Here is a 22587-nt window from a genome sequence, read left to right as displayed (position 1 = left end):
TAGCTTTGGGCTACACTAGTTCATTTAGCAGACAAGATGTGCTTAAAATTCCGTTGCTTTATTTATTTTATAGTATGAAGAACATAGCTTAATAAAATAGGATATTTTCTCCAAACAATTTCAAAGGAAGTGCACATATGTGGCTATTCTGAGAGGTTAGCAAAGAAACTGGTCCTCCTATATGCTTAATTTAGTTATTTATGCAACTTCAGTTGTGATACAAATGTTGAGCTATATGTTTAATACATTCTAAGGCTGCATGATGGGACTCTAATGATGAAAGTCGCAAGCTGCACACACGTCATCAGTCTCTCATTCCCAATTTGACAAGCGGTTGATAATATTCTCACCAGGCCGCAAATTTCCTTGCGGCATCCATCTTGTGTGGCTGTAATGCCCCCTAAAAAATCCATGCCTTTTGTGGCCAAAGTAGCCATTGTGCCCTTGGGCTGAATGTAATGGGCTAATTATAATTCCCTTCTCCCGGCTGCCGTGCTCCGAAGAACCTCACTCACATGGCTCTCTGATGTGGCCAAGGCTACAAGTGAATGAAGACCGACATATCGGGAACGCAACTGCGCGCGCCCCTCTTATTGAATTCCGAGGCGCATATTGAAGATGTTACAACTGTCCACATTTGGCCTACTTTTCATCAGCCAACAAGAAGGCCTAACGAACCGCAAAAGCACTAGCCTATGCCAATCTACTATCCCCCATAGTACAAAAGTTGACCTATTCTGTTGGTCAACTTGTCCTTCTCTGCAAGAATGAAATATTCCAAACGCACAAAATTAATACAACCACTTGCATCAAAAAAACATTTAAAAGCAATGAGGCTGATTGTTTAGCCGAAAATGTTGATAAACAGTGTGATCACAATCTCCGTAGCTGACGTAAAACCTTTTTTTAAACAGGTCAACATTCACAAGGCRGCAGGGCCAGGCGGATTACCAGGACGTGTACTCATAGCCTGCGCTGACTAACTGGCAAGTGTCTTCACTGACATTTTCAACCTGTCCCTGCCCAAGTCTGTAATACCAAAATGTTTTAGGCAGAGCACAATAGTCCCTGTGCCCAAGAACGCCAAGGTAACCTGCCTAAWTGACTACCGACCTGTAGCATTCACGTCTGTAGCCATGAAGTGCTTTGAAAGGCTGGTCATGGTTCACATCTACACCACCATCCCAGAAACCTCAGACCCACTCCAATTCGCATACCGCCCCAACAGATCCACAGATGATGCAATCTCTATTGCACTCCACACTGCTCTTTCCCACCTGGACAAAAGGAACACCTATGTGAGAATGCTCTTCATTGACTACAGCTCAGCATTCAACACCATAGTGCCTTCAAAGCTCATCACTACGCTCAGAACCCTGGGACTAAGCAACTCCCTCTGCAACTGSATCCTGAATTCCTGACTGGCTGCCCCCAGGTGGTAAGGGTAAGCAACAACACATCTGCCATGCTGATCCTAAACACGGGCCCATCAGGGGTGTGTGCTTAGTCTCCTCCTGTACTCCCTGTTCACCCATGACTACGTAGCCAAGCACGACTCCAACACCATTAAGTTTGTCAACAACACAACGGTGGTAGGCCTGATCACCAACAATGAGAGAGCCTATAGGGAGGTCAGTCGCCAGGACAACAACCTCTCCCTTAACGTGATTAAGACGGGCGCTGATCCTGGACTACAGGAAAAGGAGGGCCGAACACGCCCCCATTCTCATCAAAGGGGCTCTAGTGGAGCAGGTTGTGCAGTTCAAGCTCTTTGGTGTCCACATCACCAACAAACTATCACCAAGACAGTCATGACGCGTGCACGACACCGCCTATTCCCCCTCAGAAGACTGAGATTTGGCATGGGTCCTCAGATCATCAAAAAGTTCTACAGCTGCACCATCGAGAGCATCCTGACTGGTTGCATCACCGCCTGGTATGGCAACTGCTGGGCCTTGGACCGCAAGGCGCTACAGAGGGTAGTGCGTACGGTCCAGTACATCACTGGGGCCAAGCTTCCTGCCTTCCAGGACGTCTATACCAGGCGGTGTCAGAGGAAGGCCCTAAAGATTCGCCAAAGACTCCAGCCACCCTAGTCAGACTGTTCTCTCTTCTACCGCACGGGAACCGGTACCGGAGCGCAAAGTCTAGGCTACCCCGACTATTTACATTTTTACGCTGCTGCTCCTCGCTGTTTATGCATAGTCAAGTCAATATTTGGGCCAAATCAAGTCCGGACCGGACCAAAGAATGAAGTCTGTGGACATCGAAATCAATGCCAGGGCCGAGTGAACAACTGTAAACTGCTTTTTGACATCCGGTGTAGGTCAGTGCTCAGTGGGTGAGGATGCTGATTACAGTAAATGGAAAGAGGGTAGGTGGTTGGCTTGTGATGATATCAGGATATTTTTTCCCATGCCAGAAAACACAACACGAAGCAGACTACTCATTGGGCCTATTAAAAACCTGCTGTATGTAAAATGTGTGCTATAGCTTGGAAAATGTTTGTTTTCCTAAAGAAGTTAAATCCACTTCGTGTTTTTTTTATTTCCTCACAATGATGCTAACCAGTATCGCAATACTGGTATTGTCCCGGCCCTAGAAGGTGTTAGGGTTGGGTGACGTCAACCTTTGTCCTATCGTGATGATGTACTCCTAAAATATTGTGCTATACCATGGTATCGCCCCCCCCCCCCATTGGTCAATCCAAAAATACATAAAAATAAAAACTCAGCTAAAACCACCGTTCGGCTAAATCACATGCTACAACTGGACGAATCATGATGAAAGACAAGGTAGTTGAAAGCCTGGAAAGAGGCAGGCAAATATTTTCTAATATTCCTTTCTGGTAGAGCTTCAGCATGGAACAGTTGTCTGTCTCACGCACATGATGGAGCAAAGTGACAGTCAACTGATGTGGAACGGGCTGTCTTAACACATTAGTGAGTTATGGTATTAATCATGGGCTGGATAGAAGCAAACGTCTACCGTCTTCAGAACTAGAGAATTGCCTTATTTGCCTCATCCTCTCTTAATAGGCCATTGTTTGTTCTATCTCTCATAAAGCTGTGATTGAGAATAGCCAATTCCTAGGCCTATAGACTCCCAATTTCATTCTTGTCAGTTCGGTTCATTCATTGTTTGATCGGGAGAAAGCCATGCATGCATATAAGTATGTAGGCCTAAGCTTAGCCTAGCCCAAAGTCATATTCATATCGAATGGAGACCGACGGGAGTATAGCCTACGTTTTTTTCAACAGCTAGGCACAATATGGTTAAGGAGCGTCTGTTTTTATAAAAAAAATCCTAGCTTTAGGCTGAAGGCCCATGCTATGATCTGACACTAGTGTTATTATTTTCTAGACATTTTGCGCTGTTTTTGCGGAATTCTCCATTTAGCAAACCAAATGCAAAGCTGGAGCTCTGAGCTGGATATACTGTAAGTGTTGATATGACACCAGTCAAAAAGTGAATTATCAGTTAGAGCATGTGCGTGTCTCACAGCCTAAATATCGAAAGCTGTTTAGTGCGATTTCAGATTTGTATTTCTTGCTTGAGATTTAGGGCCTGCCCCATCAGCGATAAACTGCATTGTTGGTTAAGGGCTTGAAGGTAAGTATTTCACGGTAAGGTGAAATACCTGTTGTATTTGGCGCATGTGACAAATACAATTTTGATCTGATGACATTTTGTGTTGATAATAGACGGTAGAATTCTCATCGGATTGTTCTATTCCAAATGGTTCTGTCCTCTCACCGTTTAATTTGGTGGTGGCGTGGGCACCTGCTCAGTGCGCACATTTCTGGCTTTTCTGCGCTTAGCTCTCGGAGGTGTAGGTTCAGGTTGAGGCTCAGAATTATAAGAATACTCATCAGAGATGAGTCGTTTTCATTCAGATGTTGTAGCAACGCTAACGAGTGCATCGGTTAGTCTTGGTCTTCTTGCCATTGTAAATTACGCACACTCTTGCTGTGTACTCCAAGTAGGCCAGAGAAGACTTAGAGTACATAACATTTAAAGTATTAGAATAGATGAATACATTCACAATTATGCATTGTTCGCTTCCCTTCTGATCAACTCATCCATTATTCAGCCTACTTCATTTATTTATTGTTTATAAATGAATTTCGGTATAGATTAGGCTAACTTTCGAAGCAATTATTGGGGGGATTTTCAAAAGGCACAGCATCTTCAACTATCGGGAGGAGAGGCGCAAGCCCTATTGTCGAGAGGAGGGTGGGACAACGAGAACCATATACACTGCTCAAAAAAATAAAGGGAARACTTAAACAACACAATGTAACTCCAAGTCAATCACACTTCTGGGAAATCAAACTGTCCACTTAGGAAGCAACACTGATTGACAATAAATTTGACATGCTGTTGTGCAAATGGAATAGACAACAGGTGGAAATTATAGACAATTAGCAAGATACCCCCAATAAAGGAGTGGTTCTGCAGGTGGTGACCACAGACCACTTCTCAGTTCCTATGCTTCCTGGCTGATGTTATGGTCACTTGAATGCTGGCGGTGCTTTCACTCTAGTGGTAGCATGAGACGGAGTCTACAACCCACACAAGTGGCTCAGGTAGTGCAGCTCATCCAGGATGGCACATCAATGCGAGTTGTGGCAAGAAGGTTTGCTGTGTCAGCGTAGTGTCCAGAGCATGGAGGCGCTACCAGGAGACAGGCCAGTACATCAGGAGACGTGGAGGAGGCCGTAGGAGGGCAACAACCCAGCAGCAAGACCGCTACCTCCGCCTTTGTGCCAGGAGGTGCACTGCCAGAGCCCTGCAAAATGACCTCCAGCAAGCCACAAATGTGCATGTGTCTGCTCAAACGGTCAGAAACAGACTCCATGAGGGTGGTATGAGGGCCCGACGTCCACAGGTGGGGGTTGTGCTTACAGCCCAACACCGTGCAGGACGTTTGGCATTTGCCAGGGAACACCAAGATTGGCAAATTCGCCACTGGCGCACTGTGCTCTTCACAGATGAAAGCAGGTTCACACTGAGCATGTGTGACGACATGACAGAGTCTGGGACGCCGTGGAGAACGTTCTGCTGCCTGCAACATCCTCCAGCATGACCGGTTTGGTGGTGGGTCAGTCATGGTGTGGGGTGGCATTTCTTTGGGGGCGGCACAGCCCTCCATGTGCTCGCCAGAGGTAGCCTGACTGCCATTAGGTACCGAGAGAGAGATCCTCAGACCCCTTGTGAGACCATATGCTGGTGCGGTTGGCCCTGGGTTCCTCCTAATGCAAGACAATGCAGACCTCATGTGGCTGGAGTGTGTCAGCAGTTCCGGCAAGAGGAAGGCATTGATGCTATGAACTCGCCCGCCCGTTCCCCAGACCTGAATCCAATTGAGCACATCTGGGACATCATGTCTCGCTCCATCCACCAACGCCACGTTGCACCACAGACTGTCCAGGAGTTGGCGGATGCTTTAGTCCAGGTCTGGGAGGAGATGCCTCAGGAGACCATCCGCCACCTCATCAGGAGCATGCCCAGGGTTGTAGGGAGGTCATACAGGCACGTGGAAGGCCCACACACTACTGAGCCTCATTTTGACTTGTTTTAAGGACATTACATCAAAGTTGGATCAGCCTGTAGTGTGGTTTTCCACTTTAATTTTGAGTGTGACTCCAAATCCAGACCTCCATGGGTTGATAAATTTGATTTCCATTGCTAATTTTTGTGTGATTTTGTTGTCAGCACATTCAACTATGTAAAGAAAAAGTATTTAATAAGAATATTTCATTCATTCAGATCTAGGATGTGTTATTTTAGTGTTCCCTTTATTTTTTTGAGCAGTGTAAAAAATGACTGCCCTCCTAAAGCTGTCTAACACCAGTTCTCTTTGATATTAAGATTCTTATGACATTGTGTATTATTATAGACGTATTTAGGAAAGGTAATAGACGGAGTGGGGCATGACTTTAAAAATGGCAGAGATATATATATATATGTTTTTAATTCATGAGCAGTCCAAATGACTGCTTTAGTGGTTCTATTGTGGGTTTTATAGTAACATTTAACTGTAAAAATGTATTAGCCTAACTTTTTTAATGTGGCATAAACACAACCAGTCATGTTTCCATCTGATGGTAAAACAAATCACTTCAAAAAGTAGGTTACCTTCGCACATTAGTCCAAAATAGCATCGGATGTACTGAAACGGCGCTTTTCTTTCTTACAATATGTAGCGCCATGTATCTGATGCGGTCTGGCAAAAAAAGAGAATGTCATGCCATACTCTTTGTCCAGATCGCTTCAGATACACATACTGAGACAGAGGCGCTGTTTCGCTTGATCGGAGGCTTTATCTGACAATGATGGGTCTTTGTGTCGGCGCGCATCTCGGTCAAATCCATAAAAAAAACAATTTTTTATTTTATTTTTATTGGACGGGTAAGGAGGTATGGTAGGGCGAGCCAGGAGCAATGTTCCCTCTTTTTTCGGCACTGAGCGAATTTCAGGTCTACTGAGCACAAACTTGAAAGTTATATCAATTCTGTTCAACTTCCAGCGTGCATTTAGTGTGAACACTGAGGCTGTATCCGGTTTAAGTGGCCAAGTAGGCTAATGTGGCTATTTGATCGTAATGTAGGCCTACCAGATTGGCTGCCATCAAAAACAATGGAGAAAATCCATTCCATAACATTTCAACATGGAAATAGAACAGCTATCATTCAGCCTACAGTAGCAACTGCAGCCAATGTGTGGTGTTCAATGTAGGCCTACATTCCATGAAACTTTTGGAAAAAAATAGTTGTTGTGGTGTTTGATGCAAGAAACCACTTTACAAAATAAAATGCAGTATTATTCCCATACCATTATTACATGGAATAAGACAAATTATTCTACCCTCTGCCATTAGGCATGTTGCCTGACTGTGCCATGCTCTGTTGTACACTTTTTACGGCATGGTGCCAGTCAAGTTCAAATAGGCAAAACTATGGTCTGTCACATCATAATGTCTTCACCGTAGACGATGGCTGTCAACCATCCGTTGATTTTGCGATTCTATCATAATATCGCACAACCCTAGTGTCAGTAAAAGCGGAGAGCGATGACATTAACTGGATAGGTAGTGAGAGGGAGGGGTTGTCCAGACTTTTAGTCTTGCTTTGACCACCAGATAGTGGAAAGAGAAACAGTTATAAGCTAAACATAACAGTATGCTAGTGGAAGGGAGGACAGGACAGTAACAGGTGACCCAACTGTGGTTTGTGACTGAGTTCCCATTCTTGCCAATTCAATTGCACTAATTCCGTTACTGATTTTCTTTGCTAATTCCGTTACCAATTTCCTAACAGAATTACGAGTTTTAGTCACTTAATAATTCATAAACTTGATATCAGTAAAAGCACTAGCTAATTGGTAGGTCTACCTTTTTAAAATTGTTACTTCAGTGAACTTTATCCTCCCTCATGAGGGAGAGCAGTTAGAAAATATCTTTAAGATATTCTGTAATGTTTCTTAAACTTACAGAAGGCAAATCATTTCTCCAAAGCTAAATATTAATTTTGATATTAGTTGGCAGGAGTCTTTACTTCACATTGTTTTTCTATTACCTACATACTTTTTCTGGTAGATGTTGTCTATCTGTTTGGCTTGAAATCAAAGGTTTTGCTTGTTCCACATTTTTAGGATGGAAATGGTTGAAAAATGTATATGCCTTCCTTTCTCAAATATAGACTGTTAGCTTTAATTTGACATGCTCCTATGTACTTCACATGTTGGTGCTCATGGGTCCTTTTACAACAAATGCCCATATGTAAATCTGGGGTCTCAAGTTGACCTAGAGCCAAAAGCTATTGGCATCAGCTTAACGAAGCATGCCAGTCTCATCTGGTCAAAGAGCAGAGGAACCGTGGCATTTACTAGTATAGCAAAGCTCCATGCCAGTCTCTCCGCAGTCTCCTCCTGGAGGAGGCTGTGAAAGGGACTCTCTTCAATTAGATTTACAGCTCCATGAACTAAAAGCTTTAAAAAAAATGTCTGCCTGTTAACTTCCTATCAATTAAATTAGCGTTGTCTTAAAACCATTCCTGTACATTTTGTTAGGCGACATTGCGTGTTTATGTTGCTTGTGTTACTCATCATATTACTTTTGGAGTTTCTTTAGCTGTCTTGTGGTCGACCATAATGTGCTGCCAAATGCTTGAGATGGTTAGTGTCACTTCCTTTAGGAAATCACTGACGTCTTTGAGTTTCCAGCCTGAACAGCTTCTCCACTGTTTCTGCTTATTGAATTTTTAGGGTCCATAATGTAGTACTACTGGAGCTCTGCCAATGTGTAAATGTAATCATCCATGAATGGGAAGACAGAGTGGGTGTCTGTGTGCGTTTCTTAAAAAAATAAAAAATCTTTGTTGACTAAAAGTTGTCTGTTATTTCGACCAATCGATTGGTACAAATACCTTGAGCGCCAGAGATCTAGATAACCAGAAGAAAGAAAAACCTGACACAGCTATTCTTCTGCTGGCTTTCGCAGATTCTGCCATTACTCTCCTGAAGTTGCTGGTAATAGGCTGCCTTTCTCATGTGGAATGCCAATTTATCTTACCATTTCTCCCGATCTGCGTGCCAGTTATGGTTTTCATATGCAAATTTCAGTCAGTCAAGCACTTACAAGAAGTAATTAGGTAGACCTATTTTATGAATTTTCCATTGGATCAGAGCATGACATTGTCCCCTCTGTCCCCAGTGAAAGTTGCGCACCTGCTTCTTGCACTTTGCGCAGCAGTGCAGAGCGGTTGTCAAGTAAGTGAGTTTGTGTTTATACAGGATGTACCGCCTCCATCCACCTACCATCAACAAATCATGTCAATGCGGAGCTATACAGAGCCCTCCGCATTGTTACAAACTTTGGGAATAGCATGGTGACGCGGTATGGAGCTCGTTTTGCGTCACACCCCCTCTGACCACATTTTCGGATCAAGCATAAATTGGCTTTAGGTCTATGCCGCCGCAATGGATTAGTTCACTGAGATGGGCGCATATCTATTGTGTGTGTGTTAGTTGAGCAGAAACCTATACAATCTCGGTCGACCAACAGCTTAATGACCAAACAATCGCCCAGTCGACTAATTGGGGTCAGCCCTAATTTGGATGCTGAGGTGACAAGTTCATTCGACCTTTGCTGCTAACAGTAAAGTTTCTGTGGTGGTGCTATTTTTAGAGTAGGCCTTTCACGTGACAGCTACTGTAGTGATGTTGAAACATGAGTCATTATTATTATCATCCCATTAACTTCCCACATTTTGGCCATGCATGGGTGGGTGTCTGATCTGTGTACAATGAACCCAAAGCCAACAAATTTTCTCACTAGTGGAAAATCTGGAAATTCCATTGGGGAAATCAAATGTAGGCCAACTTTATGGTCAGGGAGATTTGAGGCTGGGTTCTAGATGCAGAAAACCAGAACATTAGTGTGTCAGATGGACAGTGGCACAAAACCGAAACGTCAGTCAACAGTTTGGTTGTACTGGCCCCTACCCCTTGGTATAGCCTATATTTAGTCAGCATCTAATGACACAACCTTAAAATAAATATAGATTTTTACTTGAACAAAGAACCTTAAATGCATTGCATTTTCATCTATTATCAAAATTTAAAGAAACTAATAAATACATTTTTATGCAAAGTTGTATTTTTCTAATTATCTTTCTCAAACTTTTGAATATTGTCCCATACAATAATCTTAGCTCTGAATTTTGTTATTGTATTGATATTACTCAACCATTAAGTGGAGGGAAGGATTTAGAATTCCCTTGATGGTAGTGTAAATTGCTTGATTCAAATAGTTGAAGGATCTTTCAAATCCACTTATTAAAAAAATACAAAATATGAACCACTTTTTCAATTGCCTGCCTAATGTGCTGTGATGCAAGTCACATGTCCACTCTTCAACTGCTTAGTCCAAGACACACATACGTTTGGAGTTTATACACGCTCAAATCCAAGCTTTCCCTGTGGGCTGTGAGTCTTTCGTTTAAAACCAACCCATTTGTTAGCATTTTGAAACACCGGCAATATGCCATTGTGGCAAACTGTTTAGACCTTTTGCGAGGCTGCAATGGGAAACTTCCACAATCTGGAATAGCTCAATGTCTTTCATTTAGCCTAAATTAAACTATTTTCTTAATTGAGGACTTTATCCCACACAGGGTCGTTTGGCACTTTTAGCGTAGATGTGGCTATCCGTTTGCACCACAGCTCTTGTTGCTTTGTCAACTTCAGTTGTTTTTCACCATATGAGCTTCAATGTAAAACTGTCTCTGAAAACAATTGTCTTCCTGTGCTCCCCAGGTGCTGGGTGGTGAGAGAACAGAAGGCAGTGCGGACGGCATGCTGAGGCGACTACACCTGCTCCAGAATGAGTGTCAATGATGGCGAAGGCGGAGCAGCTAGCAAAGATGGGCGGGCCTACAGCCTGCAGGTTTACCCACGGCTCTCAGCAGACTGCCCACCTTGCTGTTCCCTCAAGGTGCCCAAGGAGGCCACAGCCGCCTCCGTCATCCAGGATGCAGCCTTGGCTCTGGGCCTAGACCCCAAGCGGCTCTACGTGCTTGCTGAGGTGAAGGAGTGTGGCGGGGAGGAGTGGGTGCTGGAGTCGGGGGACCTCCCCGTCCAGAGGGTCCTGCTGTGGCCTCGCAAGGCCCAGGAGCAGCACCCCCAGAGCGAGGGCTTCTACTTCGTCCTCCAGGAGAGGAACCGCGACGGCACCATCCACTACGTCCACCTTCCCGCCCTCTGCAAGGAGCAGGAGGCACAGAGGTTGGCGGCCAGAGGATTCCTCCCCCCGCGCCAGGACGACTTTGATGACCTGTGTAACCTCCCGGTGCTCAATGAGAGCAGCATCCTGGATAACCTGCGCAACCGCTTCCACAAGAAAAAGATCTACACCTACGCCGGGTCTATCCTCATTGCCATCAACCCCTTCAAGTTCCTACCCATCTACAACCCCAAGTACGTCAAGATGTATGAGAACCATCAGCTGGGGAAACTGGAGCCGCACATCTTTGCCATCGCGGACGTGGCCTACTATGCCATGCTAAGAAAGAGGGTAAACCAGTGCATCGTTATCTCTGGGGAGAGCGGCTCAGGGAAGACGCAGAGCACCAACTTCCTCATCCACTGTCTGACGGCCCTCAGCCAGAAGGGCTACGCCAGTGGAGTGGAGAGGACCATCCTGGGTGCTGGGCCTGTGCTGGAGGTAAGACTTTTTGTACGCATGTGCAATAGGGCTGGGAATTGCCAGGGACCTCACGATACYATGATATTGTGATACTTAGGTGCCCCATATGTACTGCAATTCTCACCATTCTATATGTATTGCGATTCGATAGAGATTTTTTTGTTTGATGTTCCAAACATTTTGCTCACTATAGGCTATGTCTGCTGCAGAGTGACAAGATGGCATTAGAACATTTGGTTTTGATACGTCATGGAAATAAAAGGGCAGAAAGAATGTTGGCTCACTATTTAAAAAGATGGCGAAAGGCTATAGGATGAAAATACCGGAGTTTTGGCGCAGGTACAGCCGACTAGCACTAGCTAACACTACCTAGCAAGTAAAAAAATATTTTGATATAATATCGTCCCCTGAAAATATTGTGATCGGTAACGGTATCTTTCTTTATTTATCCAATCACTAATGTGCAATGAAGTTGGAGCCCTAATATCACACCTCGTCTAGCAGGATGTCTGTGTGGTTGCAATGGGGCTAAGGATGTGTGTTTCTGACTCACTTTGTCTGTCCATAGGTGTATGTGAACACTCATTCCCCATTATTTGTCCAATCTCAGTCAAGGTTAGCAGGGACTTAAACCCAATGTGAAATGTTTTTAGCTGAGGTCTCATTCCCAAGGCAGAGGATTCCTCTTCACAGGTGACTAATCTTGTCATGATTCATGGAAGATGCATGAGCCTGCACTCTGTCCACATGCATAATATTGAAGTGCAGGAAGCATGAAGAGCATCAAACCTAGTTCTTCCAGAGAAGAGGACTTTTGAGATACGCCCCTTGTCAAATGTGTTTTCCTTGAGCCAGGAGTTGGAGATCTGTTAGTCGTCCGTCATGTGACCTGAAAGAGGATCTGAGGCTGATGTAGATGTGTGCAAAAGGAAGAAATGAAAGAAGATGTGGAGATATTATCCCAGGCATCAGTTTAACCCTTTACAAAATGTTTGTAAATATTCTCAAACAACTCCAAATTTTCTAGGTCCTGAAGAAAGATTTACTTAAATTATATGGTGTTTACGCATTCAACTTTGGCTTTCTGGAAGATGACAAGCTGCTATATCTGAATGTTTTTGCTCAGTGATCCTGCTTTGTGATATACCCCCTCTGTTCCATATCAATGAGTCATGTCATGTGAGAATAGAGCGACGACCAGGAGTCATTGTCAGTTATGTTGAACAGCTGTGCAAACTAAAGGAAAGCTCATGGAAATACTTTATAGACACCAGCTTTAGAATATCTCTGATTTAACTCTAGAGCTCCCATGTGGTTCATTATAATGTTCCATCTTGTGGTCTAGAGCGAAATCAAATTGTACATTCTAATTGGATCACACACGTTATTGCAGAACAATGGCTACCATTCATTACCTATAATTGGAAAAAAATTAATCAATCAAGTTTAGGCCTACTGTAATACGAGTTGCAACAAGGGAACAACAATCCGCATAGAGCAAATTGTGTGTGCCTGTGAATCATCAGTGTTTTGGATCCGGTGACTGAGTTGTTTACACACACAGAGGTGTAGCCTTTTTTTTACATCACAAATAGGATTGTAGTTATGATCTTAACACTGCGGGATGTAGCCTATTTGACCTGTGGGTTGACAGGCTGACTACACCGCTCGTGTCGAATAAATTTAGAAATCTATATTATTCAATCATTGCACCCACACTGCTCGCACGCGCCAACGAGCGTCTGCGTTGCCAAGGGCTAAAATAGAAGTCAGTTCTATTTGTGACGCAGATCGCGCTGCAAGTCCTGCCTCTCCCATCTCCTCATTGGTTTATAGAAGCAGGTACCCACGTGCCATCTCCTTATTGGTTATACCCACGTGGGTGATTGAAAGATGAACTGTGTTGTCGGTTGTCGTGGTAATACTAGGAAAGTTTAGATGCCAATCACCATATAAGTTCAATGAAGAAAAAGCCTGTAAGGAGGAGAAACAATTCGGTTGACCTTTTTATGTGTGGATTAATTGTCCGAGTAGAGGACCTTGTGCATTTCAGGTAAAATAACAACTCAATGTTTTATATCCCAGGACAAATTAGCTAGCAAGTGCAAGCTAGTTAGCTAAATTGCCATACATGTTTAATACTTTTCGACCTGTCCCCAAATTTAATGTAATTGGTTCAGAGTTTGTTTTGATATTTTAACCTGTGTGTCGTGATCGCGTTTGGTGTGGGGGGACAAAATACATTTATGCACGAGCGCAGCCGGTTTGGGTTCCGTGTGAGTCATGTGTTGTCAGGGAACTCTGGGCCCCTGGTCATGTGATGTTATGAAGCACTTCCTGTTAGAGATGGTAATCGGGGCTGAGTCAGTCAGTGATCACAGGAGGACAGTCATGCTCTTCTCTGGGCCCCAGGCACCATGTCACATCTGAGTCCGCCTGGACATCCGAACACACATTTTTATTTAACTATGCAAGTCTTATTTAACTAAACAAATTCTTATTTACAATGACGGCCAAACCCTAACCCAGACAACACTGGGCCGATTGTGCGCCGCCCTATGGGACTCCCAATCACGTCCGGTTGTCTGGAATCAAACCAGGGTCTGTAGTGACGCCTCTAGCACTGAGATGCAGTGCTTTAGACTGCTGCGCCCCCGGGAGCCCCACATACCAGCTAGCAGAACTCCAAGCCCTGCGTTTAACACACGCCCAGATCAATGGTCCTGTGTGGCTCAGTTGGTATAGGGTTCTGGGTTAGATTAGACACACACAACTCAGCAGAATTGCCAAATGTCTAACCCAGATATCACACACACTGGTCATTGATTGTAAACGAGTGTGGAGCGAGTGCTGCTTTGGTGTTTAACTAATGGGCCCCAGCTCTATGGTAGCAAATCCCTCTCACATACTTCGGTTTTATTCCTCAGTAATGTGGCTAAAAATAGGTCATAAACTGTCAAAGGCCTTGGGAGGAATGCAGTTTATTGGAAGTAAATGCAGCATTGTAACTTATTGGTATTAAATTCTCAGACCCCCTTGAATTCTACCGGTGTTCATTCTGGTTTCAAACTAGAATGGCAGCATTTCTGTGTAAATGTCAACTGGTCTGGTCAATTCACTGCACTGCAGAGTGGGCAGAATAGAATACAGTATCTGGCATACTATCCGTCAAACTTTCAGCTCTCTGCAATGCCTCATCATGACGCTTTTGCAGGAGAGACTAGTCACTGCGCAATGTTCTAAGGCAGCAGCAAGATGAATAGATGGTCCCAAGGCTTTGGTTGGAGAGAACTGAAGATTTTTTTCCCCCTCAATCAGCAGACCTTGTCGCTTTGGCAGGCTGGATAAAGCTGGTTCCATCTCTGCTCCAGACTGCCCTGCTGCTTCCCCAGGCCTGTGGTCTGACGGGCAGACTTAGACTGGCCCGTGAAACAATCTAGACCCAATTCCTGCAGGACTCAGCCAGGACCAGATGCTCCATCCTGGCTCCTCCATAACAGCCTTACCAGCCCTTCGGTGAAGCGCACAGACCTGCACAAGCACCTACACGCACACACCGTTTCCTCTTGCTCTTGCAGAAGGCTCTGCAAGGTTTTTTAGAAGGCATAGCAAACGTTCTGCAAGAAGCCCCCATGGTGGCTGACATGAAATTGCATTTTACAGAGGAAGTAACATCTTCTTAGAAGTTATGTTCTGTATTCCTGTTCCTGTTTTTCAGACACGTCTTACCGTTTCCTCTTCCAACAAGTCCAATTCCAACTAATGACTTAAATATGAGGTTGCTTTCGATCTTTACATTTTGGCATTTGGTTGCATTGGCTCCTTTTTCTTGGAGGCAGTCCAAGTTAGACTGGGTAAAAGGTCAACTGTGTTTCCTCTCTCTGTGCTCTGAAGCTGTGAGGAATCTCTTCAGCTTTGGTCGCATTTTGATGATGCGAGATCATTGGCGTGTAGCGTGACTCTTTAAATTAGTGTGCTCTGTGGACTACCTTAGCGTTCAGACAGCATTCAACATTTACCTCTTGAACACAACTCAATCATTTACCGCTATCCCGTTGCCCAGTCACTTTATCCCTACCTATATGTACATATCTACCTCAACTACCTCGTCCCCCAGCACATCGACTCCATACTGGTACCCTGTGTATATAGCCAATTTATCGTTACTCATTGTGTATTTATTCCTTTTGTTCTTAAAATAAAAATCCACCGTTTCTCTTTTTCTTTCTGCATTGTTGGGAAGGCCCTGTAAGCATTTCATTGTTAGTCTACACCTGTTAGGTATGAAGCATGTGACAAATAAAATTGGATTTGCTCGACTACGCAACGGCCTCTGAACTMCAAAAAAAAAATGGATTTGTCACATAAGCCGAATACAACTTTAGACTTTACATGAAACAATGCTCCCTCTAATTTTCTCCGGCACTGAGCAGATTTCAGGTCTGCTGAGCGCAAACTTGAACGTTGTGAAAATTCTGGGCAACTTCCAGTGTGTGTTTTCTGTGAACACTGAGGCTGTACCCTCTTTGTTAGTTTTAAGTGGTCATGTAGCCTAATGTGGCTATTTGATCGTAATGTAGGCCTACCAGATTGGCTGCCATCAAAAAAAATTGAGAAAATCCATTCCATAACATTTCAACATGGAAATAGTTGTTCTATCATTCAGTCTACAGTAGCAGCCAATGTGTGGTGTTAAATGTAGGCCTACATTCCATGAGAATTTAGAAAAAAACATGCAGGGCTTGACATTAACCTGTTTATCCACTTGTCCTTCAGACAAGGAGGTGAATGAAAAGGTTGTGTTGTGTGATGCAAGAACACTTTACAATAAAAAAAATATTATTATTCCCATACCATTATTACAGAGAATCAGACAAATTATGCTACCCTCTGCCTGCTGGCTACTTAGCTTATTCAAAGATGTCTAGAAATGTAGATGTGTTGTGCTCTTGTAGGAAGCAATCCTCCCCTATTGCTGACAAAAAAACGCTCTATAACTAGGCTAATAACTCACTAACTAGCAAAGGATATGAACTATGTGCACACGTGGCTACATGCAGCTCTTGCTTTGATCTCAAAACAAGCACATCTACTCATGACCGCTCATGTTTTAAACACAGTCCAGTTCAAAGTAAATGGCACATCCATATATGGCAATGGTCTATTTGCATGTAATCCTACTGTAGCTCTGACTGTTTTTGCCGCACTGGTCTGTATAGAGTATTGTGTCAATGCAATAGAATCCTACTCTGATGCGTTCTGCCTACAACAAAATCTCTTGCAGTTTGTTTTGGTATATTGCATTGAAACTGGCTAATATTGCATTGATTCGATCACAATTGCCACAGTAAAGGGAAATGTGTTTTTATTTTTTAGCAATTAGGTTTGTGCAGTGAGCTATTGGCCAAATACATTATCACCGCAGATTGGCTTMMCTTGAATTTCCCTGCCAATGCATTGTTCGGGACATTTAAAAAAATATATATTTCAAATTTTGAGGTAGGCTATATGATCACACCGGTAATAGATCTGTTGTATTACTTGTGAAGCACAGCTGAGGGAGTATACATTTGAAATAATTTGCTTTTTATTTTACTGGGCTGATTGACCATCAGATGCTGGAACAGTCTCAGCTGAGGGAGAGGGCAGCAGTGGGTCTGCCCTCTCAACATCCCTTCGCTTTCCTCTACTGACTGACCAAAAAGGGACACGGCCTTCCAGCTGATGGCCAAACTCAAGTCGCACCGCATTATTTCTGCCTCATGCACAAATTCATGTTACTCCTATGAACAGAGAAAGTGAAATATTCCTTGCTATTAAGAAAGACCCAAGCCGCTAACAACAACGCAAGCCTATAGATGTACTTTCCTATTCATTCGTTACTGCTGCAGTGCATGTTGTAGCACTAAGTGGAAATGGGAAGAACACACATTTTATGGCTTATAAAAGTGTTGAATACAAAGAACTCAATCATAAATCAGCATCTCTTTGCTGTATTCGTTGACACTCTCTCTCTAGTCATGGTTTTAACGTTTTGAAATCTCACAGTACCAACTTTGATGTAGCTTTCTTTTATGCCTGCTATGTTACTGCAGACACGGTCATCTGAGCCATCTGATTGGCGAGCGGTAGGCCTATAGTGTACTTGATTTGCTCTCTGTGCCCGCCGGGGAGGCAGCGTTTGTACCTTCAGACACATGAAATGGTTCAAAATGGCAACAGTTTGCCTACCTGGCGCAGGGCAGTTGAATCGGGTGCACCTTCTGCCAACAGCCCGAGACAAAAGTTTTTAGCCCATAGATTTAGATTTTTTTTGTCACTCATATCATATGTATACACACTAAACATGGCAACATTTTAGAGATAATTAGCTGCACAATTCTCTCCACCAACAAGAGGGGTGTGAATAGTTTGTCATGAACAGTGCTTGTGCCCATAGAAATATAGACGTGTGGGGGTGGATGTTCCCTAATGCCGGAAGGGGGGCCTCGCGTGAAAAGGTTTGGGGACCCCTGTAATGGAGTACGAGGTAGTTGGGGTGATTGAGGTAATATCTACATTTTGGTTTGGTTAGGTGATTGATTTGAAGTACTATGTACATGTAGGTGAAAAGCAAAAAGTCCGGGTAGCTGTTTCATGAACTGTTCAGCAATCTTATTGCTTTGGGGTAGCCGCTGTTCAGGGCCCTTTTGGTCCCAAACTTGGCACTCTGGTACCTCTTTCTGTGCGGCAACAGACTGACATTGGTGCCTGGCGTCTGACAATTTTTAGGGCCTTCCTCTGACAGGTCCTGGATGATAGGTAGTGCGTACTGGGCTGTACGCACTACCCTCTGTAGGGCCTTGCAGTCTCCTGCCTCAGATTGTCCAATGTACACAAACTGAAAGCCTGCTCTAAAACTTGATTTGTTCACACAACTGGTTATACAGGTACCTCTGTGTTTCACCTGTGTTCTCTCATGTGCTTTGAAGAGCTGTTTTAGACTGGTCCCTTTTACAGAGAGAGCCTGATACAGGAAGATGTCACTGCTCCTTTTCTTTTATTCAGGTGTCGTATTCTCACTGCAGGGCTAAGACTTGAACATAAACAATTGCAGTAGAACGTTTAAACTCTGAGGTATTTTTGGCTTGCGTACTTTTGATTGAAGGTTTGTTTTACTGCGAATAACCACTGGGTGATTATCAGTACACACAATCTCTAGATCTGCAAGTCAAGTCTAAACAGTATACTGCGTGCTGACAGTGTTCTCACAGCACTCCAGTATTATTAGCTTGACTTTCAGATCAACTCAGTTAATCTTGTAATATAACATGCAAGAGCACACTTATTGTTGGGTTTTTTGTCGCGTGCAGCAAAGGTTCCTATCCCTCTGCAGGAGAGTTTGTAGTACTGCAGGTTTTGCTCTGGGCTGGTCACACTGTATGACATCATTGTAGCTCAAATAGCACTGTGAATTTGGCCCTGGGCTCAGGAAGCTAGCTATCTACCCACCACCGCTCCTCCCCTCAGCCTCCAGTCTGAGACCTAGCCTTAGCCAGCCAGACTGTCACCCATTTCTTTATCTTTACTCTGTCTGTGAGAAGGTATTGCATAAAAACATTTCTATGGCTTAGTGTATATGCCGTTCCATGAAATGAGTAACTTTTGATTTCACCTAATTTTAACATTCTGTCATAAGGAGCAGAAGTTCAACTTAATGAATTTAGCAACAAAACTGACTTGTGCGCAACTATTGGGCAAACCAACTGAGTTGGCTTATATTGTTGACAACATGTAAACTATATTTTGTCTCAATGTTTATTAAAAACAAACATTTGCACAATGAGCACTTTTTGTCTTTCAAATACATTATGGTTGTTGATTAGCTAGCTAGCGAATGTTTGGTTTATAGGGTGTCTGACAATGTGCTTTTGTGAGGAAATGTCACTTATGTTATAAAAGGCTTTTTACCAAGACAAATATGATTATTCATGTTCTGAATCGTTCAGTGGGATCTTTCTCTAACATAACATTATATCCAAAATGTCAGGTTTCCTAACATAATACATCCCATAATAAGCATCGAGCTCTGTTAAGATCACTGCCACTTTCTCGCAGTAACTTTTGAGAATTATACATGTGGAGGTCATCTGTGACAGTTATTAAGCAAACATTGGCATGACACAAGCTAAATTAAATGTGAAAGGCTTTAATAAAATAACCTGCGGTACGCTTATTGCTCTGTTGAATTTCGGATATAAGCTTGTTTTTGTGTAATCTTTAATGAAATGAGTCACTAATCACATAAAAAAATATAAAAGCAACATGCAACAATTTCTAAATTTTTCCTGAATTAGTTAATTTAAGGAAATCAGTCAATCGAAATACATTCATTTGGCCCTAATCTATTGATTTCACATGACTGGGAATACAGATATGCATTTCTTGGCTACAGATACCTTTTTTTGTTAAAGGTAGGGGCATGGATCAGAAAACCAGTCAGTATCTGGTGTGACCACCATTTGTCTCATGCAGCGAGACATCTCCTTCACATAGAGTTGATCAGACTGTTGATTGTGGAATGTTGTCCCACTCTTCAATGGCTGTGCAAAGTTGCAGGATATTGGTGGTAACTGGAACACGTTGTCATACATGTCAATCCAGAGCATCCCGAACATGCTCAATGGGTGACATGTCTAGGGAGTATGGAAGAACTGGGACATTTTCAGCTTTCGGGAATTGTTTACAGATCCTTGCGAAATGTGGCAGTGTTTTATCATGCTGAAACATTGTTGATGGCGGTGGATGAATGGCACGACATTGGGCCTCATGATCTCGTCAGAGTATTTCTGTGTATTCAAATTACCATTTAAAAAATGCAACAGTGTTTGTTGTCAGAAGCTTATACCTGCACATACCATAACCCCACAGCCACAATGGGGTACTCTGTTTACAACATTGACATCAGCAAAACTCTCACCCACACGACACCATATACGTGGTCTGCCGTTGTGAGGCAGGATGGACGTACTGCCAAATTTTCTAAAACAACGTTGGAGAGGCGGCTTATGGTAGAGAAATGAACATTAAATTCTCTGGCAACAGCTGTGGTGGACATTCCTGCAGTCAGCATGCCATTTGCACACTCCCTAATAACTTGAGACATCTATGGCATTGTCTTGTGTGAAACTGCACATTTTAGTAGACTTTTATTTTCCCCAGCACAAGGTACACATGTGTAATGATCATGCTGTTTAATCAGCTTCTTGATATGCCACACCTGTCAGGTGGATGGATTATCTTGATAAAGGAGAAATGCTCACTAACAGGGATGTATTCAAATGTGTGCTTATTTTGTTGAGAAACTACTTTTGTGTGCCTGGAATATTTCTGGGGAATTTTATTTCGGCTCATGAAACATGGGACCAACACTTTACGTGTTGCGTTTTATTACACAGAACAACAATATAATCTTCAGAAATGACTGTCAAAGCAACAAAATAACTAGGGCTTTACAATGATGGTAAAAACTTGGAGAAATTTTTTGGTTAAGTGGGAGAAAATCTTCCTAGAAGTCAGAGGGTGCACAGAAGGACCAAAGGCTGAATGTTGGTACTTTGGCAAGTCTTTATTCATATACAAAATCTGATGTATTGAATTTTCCATGTCTATATTAAAGGTTACTTAATTAAATATGACATGCTTTTAAAATGCAATATTGATGTCAGGGTGGGAAATCAACAACAGCCACCAGCCAAATGCTGGTAGATTGGAACAACTCAAATGTGACCTCTTTTTGGATAATACAAATTAGTTGGTTCATTGATTTGATTGGCTGATGGGCCGGCCTAGCAGAAAGCCCAGAGTTAAGCCAGGTTTTAACCTCTACCTGACTCTGAGCCAGTCTAACCAACCATACCCACCCCATGCCACACACTGTCTCCAAGCCCAGAGACAGGAACCTCTTATTAGTGGGCTAAAACTGCAGACTCTAACAGGAAGCAGCAGTTTTATGCTACAGGAAGAGCTAGCTGCAGGAGCCTCCCCTCGCCATTGGCCAATCGACCCACTAGGCGTGTCGACAGACGCTGCATTGTTGCTCAGGAAGTATAGAGGAGTCGCGGCTATTCTGTGTGCCTATTGTTTATCTCCCAGCCTGCCTGCGTTTTCACTCTTCCCTGGCTATATTTGGCTAGGCTGGATGCCCGGTGGCACTACAGTGGGTTGGTGGTGTGGGAAACTGGCTCCCTGGCATGACACACAATGGCCTCAGCTCCTGTAAGACCAGTTCTTTTGTTTTGGCCATTCATCAGCAGCTACTTAGCAATTTGTCAGTCATCTACTGTGAGCTAGGCTATGTCAAATTAGCCTAGCTCTCAAGGGATGTGATTGTTTGCTCATATTTTAGGTCATATTTGTATTCTTGCACACCATACTAGTTGACCCTGTCCAACGGTTAGGAACATACATGGCTGTGTCTTATTTTCCAAGTTACCAGCACAGGTTCTCATGTAACAGGCCAGTTGTACAGTATTCATGGCATTGACCACAGACCATCTTGATATGATGCCCTGGGTGTGGCTCCTGGAAATGGGACCAGTCTGGTGAACCATGGCATTGGAGCGAGACTCCCTGCAGCCCTGCCTGGCTCCAGTACACTGGATCCTGTACTAATATGTGGCTAGCCATCCTCTGACTGCAGTAGAGAAGATGCATATTGAAGCAATTTAACCAGAGACCTCTCCAATCAAATCTCTTTCTTATTTCCACTGAGCTGGCATTCAACCCCTTTTTGTTTATTTTCTACTCAAGGCAAATGAGTGCAGCTTGTCTGTACGATTACTAAGGTCTGTTAACGTGTTTATCTGAGATGGGGCTGTTCTTTCCAGCATTGATTTCTGCACAGTTTTACAGTGCAATGATATCCCACAATGTATAGTGATTCACACAGTTAGAATTGATCATTCTAATTCGATGTGATTCACACAGGGGGACCCTTGTCACATGCCACTTTCGGTACTGAATCCCCATCAATGTTCTCCAAGCACTAACACTACACATACAGTCGCATAACAAAATGAATGATTGGATGCTCAGTTGAGCTGTGCCTGGAGACCTTTGTCTGGTTAGCCATAGAGATGACCTGCAGCAAGGCCAAACATACAAGTTAAGTTGCGCAGTTATATTTAATTAGCATCTGAATGTCCCACAGATGAAAATGAATTAATTTGTTTGTCTGCCACAAGTAAAAAAATTCTTATTCACTTTTTTTWATAAATCGTAAAATGTATTAGTTTCACATACGGTCAAGAGGGTTGGCAACTATGCCACATAAAATTACAAATAGTTGAACAGATTTTCGATGTCCCAAAATCATGGCATCGGCTTTATGAATTGAT

At 43.3% G+C, this 22587-nt stretch overlaps 1 protein-coding gene across 1 annotated transcript in view; it reads left to right on the top strand.

Annotated features, from left to right (window-relative positions):
• The window catches only part of LOC111975928 (unconventional myosin-IXb), a 95605-nt gene that overhangs the window by 27109 nt on the left and 45909 nt on the right, over positions 1-22587 (top strand). The window contains exon 2 of the mRNA XM_070447716.1: positions 10321-11227. Within this exon, the coding sequence (XP_070303817.1) occupies positions 10388-11227 (840 nt within the window). The 5' untranslated portion in view covers positions 10321-10387. The remainder of the gene's footprint in view (positions 1-10320; positions 11228-22587) is intronic.

Source organism: Salvelinus sp. IW2-2015, linkage group LG16, assembly GCF_002910315.2.
Source record: "Salvelinus sp. IW2-2015 linkage group LG16, ASM291031v2, whole genome shotgun sequence".
Classification (NCBI taxonomy): domain Eukaryota; kingdom Metazoa; phylum Chordata; class Actinopteri; order Salmoniformes; family Salmonidae; genus Salvelinus; species Salvelinus sp. IW2-2015.
The sequence above is the reverse complement of the archived record's forward strand: the minus strand, read 5'-3'. Positions and strand labels throughout refer to the sequence as shown.